The sequence below is a fragment of the Falco biarmicus genome, chromosome 17, assembly GCF_023638135.1.
Source record: "Falco biarmicus isolate bFalBia1 chromosome 17, bFalBia1.pri, whole genome shotgun sequence".
NCBI lineage: Eukaryota > Metazoa > Chordata > Aves > Falconiformes > Falconidae > Falco > Falco biarmicus.
Genome location: NC_079304.1, coordinates 4,986,604 through 4,996,929, shown reverse-complemented (window position 1 = coordinate 4,996,929; position 10,326 = coordinate 4,986,604). Strand labels below are relative to the sequence as shown.

At 67.3% G+C, this 10,326-nt stretch overlaps 1 protein-coding gene across 1 annotated transcript; it reads right to left on the bottom strand.

Annotated features, from left to right (window-relative positions):
- Window positions 1–7: 7 nt before the first annotated feature.
- TBX21 (T-box transcription factor 21) lies at window positions 8–9,413 on the bottom strand. The gene is given in 12 exon segments (XM_056362470.1): window positions 8–426; window positions 428–625; window positions 627–995; window positions 1,100–1,161; window positions 1,731–1,889; window positions 1,977–2,095; window positions 2,187–2,341; window positions 8,694–8,782; window positions 8,784–8,828; window positions 8,830–8,899; window positions 8,901–9,025; window positions 9,028–9,413. Coding segments are annotated over 12 exon segments (1,686 nt in total). The 5' UTR covers window positions 9,151–9,413; the 3' UTR covers window positions 8–254.
- Between the last annotated feature and the right edge of the window lie 913 nt (window positions 9,414–10,326).

The window sequence follows — 10,326 nt, the reverse complement described above, 5'->3', positions numbered from 1 at the left end:
GCCGTGCCCCACAGCATTCCCTTTATTGCAAGATATGCTGCTGCCCCCAGCCCCACGCCGGGCACGTGGGGGCTCAATAAATACTTCAGCATTAACCTCCCCCCCCGGCTTAAAAACCACCGACGACAAAAAAAATGCACCGTCCCCCCCCACATCCCCTCCCCACTCGCCCCCGCGCCCCCACCGGGGTGGCACTGGGGGCTGATTGTCTGGCTGCAGCCCCCCTCCACTCAAGTCTTCCCAGGATATGGGTGTTAAATAGGGGGACGCACTCGCAGGACCCCTTGCACCCAGCTCCTGTGGCCTTGGGGTGCCCGGGGTGGGGGTCTGAGCCCCCTGGTGCGGCTCAGTTGCTGTAGAAGCCATAGTAGCCACTGTCGGCACCCAGGTCCTTGTCGTAGAGGTCCCCGTTTCGGGGTGGGGGGAGCTCTCGGCGCTGGAGGGGTACGGGGACACCCGCCGCCGCTTGCACTCGTACAGCCCCGAGTCTGAGGAGTCCCCCGAGGTGGCGGCGGGGGGCTCGGGGGGCCAGCCCTCCGCCTCCTTCCCCTTCTCCTCCCGGGGCTCCCGGTACCAGCCCAGAGCCCCGGGGCTGCCCTTGGGGCCGTACTGCCCGGGGCTCCAGCCCCCCGCCACCCCCGAACCCCCCCGGCCCCTCGGGGTAGTAGGGCAGGGGGGGATGTGGGGCAGGTGACAGGGCGAAGGGCTTCACCCCGTAGGGCACCAGCTTGCCCCCCCCATACCCCCCCTCGTAGCCACCATATTCCAGACCCCCAGCGGCAGGCGGCTGCTGGGGGGTGAAGTACCAGCACGGGGGGTCCTTGGGGGGCAGGGGCAGCGCAGCCCCCCGCTCCCCACTGAAGAAGCGCCCGGGGGGCAGCGGGTACTGCTCGGGCAGGAAGGGCTGGAAGCGGGGGGCTGGCAGGAGCTGCTGGCAGCCGGGACCCTCGGGCGGAGATGGGGTGAGGCGGTCACCCTCCGAGGCCGTGTACATCCTGGGGGGGGGGGACACACAGGGTAGGAGTCAGGGGGATGCCCTCCTGCCAGCCAGGGCTGGGGGGGGGGGGGGGGGCTGGTGGGAGAGCGGGGGGACACTCACGAGTCAAAGTTGTCCCGAAAGCCTTTGGCGAAGGGGTTGTGGTCGATCTTCAGCTGCGTGATCTTGGGGGGGACACAGAGCTGGGGGGTGCTGGGGCTGATGGCAGCCTCCCCCCTGCCCAGGGATGTTCCCTCCATTTCTTTTCCCTCAAGTGGTCCCCACCCTTGCCTGCCCCAGGACGCCCACCCCAGCACCCATGGGGCTCAGCCTCAGCTGGGGGGGCCAGGGGGCAATTGCTGGGATGCTGGTGGCGGGGCATTGCAGGGTGCTGGGATGCTGGGGGGATGCAGGGGGCACTGGTGGGGCTACTGGGATACTGAAGGGATGTGGGGGGTACCAGGGGTTAGGGAGATGCTGTGGACAGAGTGTTGGCGGGGGCATGGGGGGGTCTGGGGGGATGCCATTGGGGTTTCCCTGATGGTGGGGACCTTAAAGGATACTGGGGGGGTGGGGGCACCAGGGGCTGCTCTGGGTGGGTTACCAGGGTTGCTGTGATGCTGGGGCAATACTGGGGTGTATCAGTGGTTTCTGTGGCCGTGGGAGGATGCTGGGGGTCCTGTGCTGCTGGGGGTCTGTTTGGAGGGGGGTAAGCCCATGCTGGGAACTGGAGGAGGGGGTGTCTCATACTCACATCGGCGTTCTGGTAGGCTGTGACGGCAATGAACTGGGTCTCGGGGAAGGCGAAGGTGTGGGTGTGTGGGGAGGGGTACGCCTCCTCGCCCTCGCCCTCCTTCACCTCCGTCACGTGCAGCCGGGGCTGGTACTTGTGCAGCGACTGCAGCACGATCATCTGGGGGGGGGGGGGGGGGGGGCAGCAGGTGGTCATGGGGGGCATGTGGAGACCTGGCACAGCCTGGCACAGTGGTGGGACCCTTACCTGGCCGACATTGGATGCGCCCTTGTTGTTGGTGAGCTTCAGCTTCCCGAAGGAGACCTCCTGCCGCATCCAGTGGGCACCCGTGTTGGGTGAGTCGGGGTGCAGGTACAGGCGGTTCCCTGGGTTGGGGGGGGGCAGCAGGGACAGGGTTATTCCCTGCCCAGCATGGTGAAGAGGGGGATGAGGAAGGAATGGCGGGGGTGGCCTTACCTGGCATGTTGCCCTCGGCTTTGCCGCACTGCACCCACTTGCCGCCCTGGTAGCGCCAGTGATGCTGGTCCACCAGCACCACGTCCACGCAGACGTTGTAGTGGGCCACGGGGTTGAGCCCCGAGAGGTTGAAGCTGAGGAACGGGAACATGCGCCTGGGGAGGGGACAGAGGTGCAGGCACTTGTCACCCCCCTGCTCAACCCCTGCTGCAAGGGGCTGCACTGGGAGGGGGGGTGGCTCTGTCTTGCCGAGTGGCAATGGGGAAACTGAGGCAGTGTGATGCCTGCCCCCCCCCCCCCCCCCCCATGCCCGGCTGGGTGCCCGTGAGGAGCTGACTGACCCTGGCAGCTGGGGGATGCTCTCGGGCCGATCCCCCCCCACCGGCATCTTCCTCCCCCTCCCCAAGCACCTTCCGGATCGGAAACCAACACCGCTGCTATTTCGGGCTGGGCGCCAGCCTGTGCCAAGGGCAGGAAGGGGACAGGACGGGACAGACGGGGGGGACCCTGTGGCCACAGGGCTGCAGCTGCCACCCCCTGTGGGGCTGCACCCCGCTGTCCCCACGCACCGGTGGGGCTGGGGGTACCACAAATCTCAGCTCTGGGGTGGGAGATCTGACACTTCACACTCCAAGTGTAGTCCCTCTCTTTCCGTCACTGGCTCCCATAGCCCCAGAAGCCCCAGTTGCCATCACAGTGGGGCCTCAAGCCATGGCTGGGGTCACTGGTTCAGCCCCCTGTCCCCCAAGCAGAGTACGGCTCCTCCACTGCAGCATTTTGGTACCCGCTGGAGTTTTGGCTCTTGGCAGCTGGAGCTGGAAACCAGCCCCAGCACCACCAGCAGCCCCCCCGGCACCACCAGCAGCAGCCCCGCTGCCCGGCTACCCCGTTAGTGTCACCCACGCTACCAAACCATCGCTGGCACGGAACAGGACAGACCCCACCCCTGCCCCGGCACAGACTGATGTGGGGGCCCTCAGCCCTCCTCCCAGCTTTGCAAGGGTAAGATACACATGGGGTGATGCGGGAATTCATCCTGACCCCCCCACCCTGGGGAAGAGGGCTGGGGGGACTGCAGCTCCGCACCCCCCCAGCCCCCTCCCTCTCTCGGGCTGTGCCACTTCCCATCTGCTGGTACCTGGTGGGTGAGAAGGGGGACAACCGACAGGGGGAGGGGACTGCATTTTCCCCCCACTCCCCACCTCCTCAAAGCATCGATGTTTCTCATAAAATGGTGCTGGGGCTTCTCCAAAAAGGGCCCGGAAAACCGTACCCAGCCGAGGGGTCCCGTGTGTGGCTGGGGGCTTCCACCTTCCCCTGTGCCAGAAGGGGCCCCGGGTGGCCGGGCTGGGGCAGGGAGGGGGGGCTGCTCCCTGGAGCCACCCTCAGCCCAGCCATCATCCCAGCAGGAGCGAGGGATGGAGCCAGCGGGGCTGCCCACCAGCACCATTCACCCCTGGCAGGGGGCTGGGGGGGGGGGGGGGTACTTTACCTCCCCCAGCAGCATGGGAAGGGGGTACCTTGCCCCCTCCCCCGGCAGCTCCCAGCCACCCAGGCCCCAGCTCACCAGGGTTTCCCACCAACCTCAAGGCAGAGACCTGGAAGCTCATGACAGGGATGGCAGCACACACCAGAGAGCCCCGCTGAGCCCCATCCTGCCCCTGCGCCCCAGCCGGGGGGGCCGAGAGGGCCAAAACATGGACAAGGAGCAAAGCAAGGGGCTGGGGCAGGAGCGGGGGGCACCAGCCGTGGCCCCTGCAGGAAGCGTGGCTCGGGCAATGCCACAGCACCGGGGAAGCAACATGCAAAGAGCGGTGGAAAGAGTGCATGCAACCCGCACCAGGCAGCGCTGACTCAAAATTGCCCTTGCAAAAGAGAGGGGAAAAGAAAAAGAAAGCAGCGCTGACGGTGAGGAGCTGCACATGTGCTCCCCGGGGCCGGGATGGATGGGGACCCCGAGCATCCCGGGTACCCCAGGGTCCGGCCAAGCCCGCGCAGACCCCGTCCTACCACTGGTGTGCCGAAAGCGGGCAGCCCGGGGGGCTCACACCTCCTCCGTAGCGAGACCTGGCCCTGTCATGGGAAGGTGGTTCCTGCCACCGATAAAAAATTGCAGCCACATCAAAGGGCAGCAGCGAGGGGCTGTGCTGCCTTCAAGCCCCTGCCAAGCTCTTGCACGGCACTGCCTTGCCACCACCGTGCTCCACGTGCCAAAACCCTCACCAGCACCAGCTCGCAGCACACCATCAGCCAGGGTGACGGCTGGCCAAGGGGCAAGCAGCCAGGCTGAGCGTTGCACCAGCTTCAAGCTGCTGCAAGGAGCAGGGAGGAAGAAAACAGCCTTTTTCTGGGTTTGGGTTTTGTTTTTTTTTTTTTTGCACCTTGCTTGCTCCCACACCGCTGGCTCCCCGGCTCCCCAAGCCTCGCACTGCTGCCGGAGCCGAGAGAGAGTCACAGCTCAGCCGCTGCCGCGGTGCAAACCGCAGGGCTCGGCCGGGGCATGGGAGGGTGGGGGGGTAAGACCCGAAACCATGCATGCTTCGAGTTTATTTTTAAATCCCCCGGTGCTTGAGCTCCCGGGGCTGCTGCTCTGGCAGGACTTGGTTCCCCTGGGTCTGGTCCCTGCGGTTTGGGAGGTGCCGTGGTGGGGTGCAGGATGCCCCTGCCACCTCCCCGTGCACCCCAAAAGCCAGTGGCCACTTCTGGTTTCCCTCCCTTCGCACGTTCGTTTCTGGAGCTCCAGAAGGGGTTCCCGGCCCTCAGGCTGCCCCCAGGTTTGTCCCTGCTTGAACCCCCTGACTCAGGGGGCTGGTGGGGACAGGGCACGTGAGGCCATGGGGCAGGGGAGCCAGGGGGAGCTGGACGCACATCCAAGGGACGTGGGTGTCAAGGTTGACATGGGAACCCGGGGTCATGGGGACACCAGGAGCAGGGACAGGGGGTCCAGGATGAACCCAGGCAGAAAGAAATCTGGGGGTCAACTGCCTGCAAACCTGCGTGGGGCCAGAAGTGCCACCGCGCCCCCAGCCAGAAATGCCCCCCTGCACCCCTGCAAGCACAACGGGGGGGGCTGCCAGCTTCCTGAGCTGCCTCCTCTCCCACTGGCAACCCAGCGCGCCCCAGCCCAAGCAGCTGCAAGAACCACGGTCGTGTGGGAGATCGGCACAGCCCCCACTGTGCTCCACCTGCCCGCCGCCCCCGCCGCACAGCTGCATGGCACAGCTGTATGGCACGGCTGCTCAGCACGGCACGGGGACATGGCACGGCTGCACGGCAATGCATGGCACAGCGGCTGCAGTGCACAGCTGCGTGGTTGCATGGTGAGGCTCCTCGGCACGGTGACATGGCACGGCTGCACGGTGCTACGTGGCTGCATTGTGCGGCACGGCACAGGTACATGGTGGCATAGCTACATAGTGGCACTGCCACACCACTGCCTCCAGCCCCACAGAGCTGCCAGCTGGGCACCGGGTCCCCCCAGCCCGGCGTGCACCGGGAGAGCCGCTGCTGGCCTGGGCAAACTGTCCTCAAGTCCCCCTGGAAAGGCGATGCCGGCCCTTGTCTCCTCGCAACTGCACGGCCACCCCTGGCACCCCTCAAACCAAAGCTAATTCTTGTGTTTGCCAAATGCAAACCCAGCTCTTATGTCCCCAAAGCTGTCCTCCATGTCCCCTGCAAAGGCAACGCCAGCCCGTATCCCCCGAGCGCAAACCACCCCCAGCATCCTCCCCAAAGGCAATGCCATCCTCCGTGTCCACAAATGCAAAAACAGCCCCTGCACCCCCAGAGACAGCACCGAGTCCCCCCCAAATGCAAAGCCAGCCTCTGTGTCCCCCCGAAAGGCAAAGCCACCCCCGTGTCCCCCCAAAAAGCAAAGCCAGCCCTGGCTTTGCAGCAGAACCCTGTGGCAGGAATTCCCCGGGGCGATGGCGAGGTCCTTGGGGGTTTCCGCAGAAATCCTGCCCTGGCTGAGCCCCGAGCGCCCTGCGGGGTGGAGGGAGAGGGACCCGCGTGGGAAACCAGCAGGAAATTATTTTTGCCTGGGATGAGTGGGTGTGGGGTGGCGTGGGATGGCACAGGACGGCGTGTGATGGCACGGAATGGTGTCAGAGCCGCGACAGAGAGGTGGGAGTGGGCAGGGAAGGTGAGAGTGGGGGTCAACCCCAACACCTGACCGGGTGCTGCCATCTCCGACCTGGCCTCAGCCCCTCTCCATGGGGACACGGGGGGCTGCAACCCAGGGACGCCGGCACCGAGGGACTGGCAGAGCCCGATGAGACGGGGCACGGGCACTGCCGATGGAACACATCCCCTGCTCTGTCCCAGAGCCCCCCAGCCCGGGGGGTGCCCGCTTTGAGGCACACGTGCCCCCCAAGCCCCTGCTTTGTGGTTTTTCCTGTGTCTCAGCAGAGCTGCAGCCTGGCCCTGCACACAGATTTTTGCAAAAGCAGCTCGGGGGTCGGGGGGAAACGGATGTTTTGTGGCTCTGAGTTTGACGTCTTCCCAGGCTGGCTTTGCCATGAGCCCCCAACCCCAGCACAGAGCACACCCCCCCCCCAGCCCCTCTGCAGAGTCGCCATGGGGGGTGGAGCTGGCAGAAGAGCCCCAACATCGCCTGGCTTCAGGCTGGAAGTGGGTGACAGAGCCCAGATGGGCAGCAGGGCAGAGAGGGCAGCACCCCGGTTTCCAGACCCTCAGCGCCAAATCCTGAGCTGCTCTGACACAGCGGGGACGGGCATTGCCCCCAGCATCAGCTGTAAGGGCTGGGCAAAGCGAGAAGGAAAGCAACGGGGCAGATTTCAGTGGGGACCTAAATGATGGTGGGTGAGAAAGAACCATTTGGAGGGTCCGATGCCCCTGCCAGCCCCTTGGCCGATGCTGGGGACACATCAGCCCACCCGTGACGGTGCTGGTTCGCTGCTGAGCGGCCCCAAGCCCGGCGGGGGGAGCAGGCCTGGGAACGGCCGTGGCAAACCAAGCGGCCCTAACGTGTTTAGACTTCCAACACATTAAGCAGGTTGGTCTCAGCATCGAAGTGACATCGTCTGTCTCGGCCAAGGGAGAGAAGGGGAGAGGGCACAGAGCATCGCTGCCGGCAGCCCCCGTGCCGAGCCCCCGGCACCGTGCAGAAGGAGAACCCCTAAGCCAAGGAATGGCAACGGGGGGTGGGGGTGGGGGGGGCTGGGGGGCAGTCGCTGCAGCAGGAGGAGCTGGGGGGTCTCTGCCGGCTGCCCTCTCTCCCCCTTACCATGGATTTTTAGGAGCTACAGCACAGCCCCTGATCCAGAGGGGGCTGAGCCCCCCATGCCCCCCCATGCTCACACTCCCCTCCTCACCCCTGCATGATCCCACTGAGACCCCCCAAAGCGCAGCACACACACCCCCCCATCACCCCAGCGTGGGGCCGAAGGACAGGCGCAGGGTGGGCACCAGCACTCTGGGCTCCCCTTGCTCCAAGTCGGGGCAACTCCACAGCCCCTCCAGCCTGTATCACAGGCCCCCCACCCCCCCCGACTCCATAAGCAGGAGTGTTGGCAGAGGTGGGGTAGACTTTAGCCCCCCATATATCCCCCTACCCTGCCGCAAGCCCTGGAACCCACAGCCTGTGAGCAAGAGGCAGCACGGAGGGGACAGCAGGTGCCCGGCTGCGGTGTCACCAACGCCTGTTTTGGCACCCGGGATGTTGCCGAAACCCCTTCCCCAGGCACATGGGGGGCACCCGGCCTCTGCCTGCCCCACAGAGCAGGGGGAGATTTCCATCCTGGAGGGGGAGGGCAGCAGGTAGAGGGGGTGCCACCCCCCCCAACCCCACCCCCCGCCGTGTTCGTGGGGTGGCAGGCACCGCACCGTCACTACTTGTTGCAGCGCTGAGCTGGATCCGGCCCCGTGGGTCGGGGCTGGGTAACCGCTGCCGCCCGGCCCCATCTCCGTGAGCTTCCTGGCACAACAGACCCTGCCTGGGCACGGGAGGTCCAGCCCCCCCTGCTCCACCCCGACGCAGGTGGGGACACCCCCAGACCCCCTTCTGCTTCCAACAAGCCTCAACTCCCCTAGAAAACAAGACCTGGGGGGGAGTCTGGTCCACTTTGCTCCCCCACCTTTTTGCTTCACCCCCACAGAAAGACATCACCCCCAAACCCACAGGTATGGGGATCCCCTCTTGCACACACAGCCCCCCCCCCCCCCTTGCACGGGCAGACGGGGACCCCAGCCTCACAAACACCTCCAGCACTTTGGGGTGACAAGGCAGGAACCTCCAGCCCCCCACCGTGCCGATCACCCCCCACCCCGCAGCCCCCCCCGGCTTGTCCCGCACCCCCACTGCCAGCGCACCCACCCCAGCACCCCCTATTCCCCTGCCCACCCCGGACCCCCCACCCTCCCCTCCCACTGCCTGTACGGGTCCCAGTGCTGCTGCCGGTCTGTCCCGGTGCCCACCCCGCAAAGAACCCCCCCGCCCGGACACCCTCCCCCCCCGGTGCCCCCCACCCCCCCCCCCCGGCTCACCTGCCCTGCTTGGTGATGATCATCTCGGTCTGGTGCTTGTGGAACTTGGCCCAGAGCGGGTAGTTGTTGAGCATCACCTGCACCTTACCCGGCCGCCCGGTACCCGGGCAGGGCGCAGAGCGGCCCGGTGCGGGGGGCACAGCGGCCCGGTCCCGGCGCCGTACGCCCCCTCTGCCCCCGCATACAGCTCCGCGCCCGCGTAACCCTCCTACCGGGGCTGCGGCGGGGGGCGGCGGAGCCCGGTAAGGCGGGCACGGCCCCAGGAACCGAGCGCCGAAGCCACCGGCGGTGCCGTAAGGGAGAGGGGGTGCTCCTGGCTCCGGTACCCCCCCCCATCACCGTAGTAGGCGGCGGCGGCGTCCCGGGGGCCCGGCGGCTCCTTGGCGAAGCTGGCGGCGGCGCTGAGCATGGGGACGGCGGGGCGGGGGGCTCCGGTGCCCGGCTCCAGCGCGCCCATGGACGGGCGGGGGGCACCGGCCCCGCTCAGCCGCTCATGCGGGCCCCCCCCGGCGGCCCCGGGACGCGGAGCCCGGCGCCCTTCAGCGGTGCCCACCCTCGCCGGGCTCCCGCCGCCCCCTCCATGCCCGGCGGCCCCGGGGAGGGTGCGGGGCGGGGGACCAGCCGTGGCGGCCCGGGGAAAGCAAGGGAAAGAGGGGCGAAAAAAAAACACCCCGACAAAAAAAATCCCCAAACACCCGGAAAGCCCCCAAAAGTGCCGTCGGGGGGGGGGGGGGGGGCGGGGGGGAGCTGCCCCCGCCGGTGCCCGCTTGCCGGTGCCCTCACACGCTCCACCTGCCCATCGCCGTGGCCCCGCGCCTCTTATCCAAAGAAGCGGCTCCGCGCCGGGAGCTCCGCCCCCCCCCGGGGGCGGCCCCCCACCGGGGCGGGGAGGGGCACGGGGCGGGGAGCGGGACACGGGGGAGCGGGACACGGGGGGAGCGGGACACACACGGGGGGCGGGGGGACACGCAGGGGACACGGAGCATGGGAGGGGTGGGGGGACACGGGGCGTGTGAGGGGCTGGGGGACACGCGGGGGACATGGGAAACTGGGGGAGTGGGGAGGTGGGAGGGGAGGGGAGGGGAGGGGGGGGGGCATGGGACAGTGGCAGGGGTGGGGACACAGGAGGGGACAGGGACACTGTGGGGCAACAGAGCATGGAGTGGCCATGAGGTTGGACTGGGCTCCTGCCCATCTTTTGGAGCTCTGGGATGATACAGGGCCACTTAACACCCTGCCCCCCCTCCTCCCAGGACCCTTAATTAATCCATTAATTAGCTTGTTTGCCCAGAGTGCTGCCCGGGCCTGGGGAGGGGCAGGTGGGGGGCTTCCCTCCCTGGGGTGACTGGGGGCAGCCTCTGTGTGGGTCTTGGGTGTCGCCACAGCCCCCCACACCACCACACGTGGATATTTTGGGACACCCCCCCCAGTGTCACAGTAAGGGGGTGTCACACAGGGGGTGGCTTGGGCCGGTCGAGCCCCTGGGAACCAGGGCTGGGGGCTCGTCCCGGTTCCTGGCCTCCTCCCCTTCTGCTGGATTTGGGGGGGGGTCCGAGTTCCCCAGGGAGCTCAAACAAGCCGTGCCCTCTCCTGTGCCCACCCTGAGGCCAGGCCTTCCCGGCACCTGCCCTTG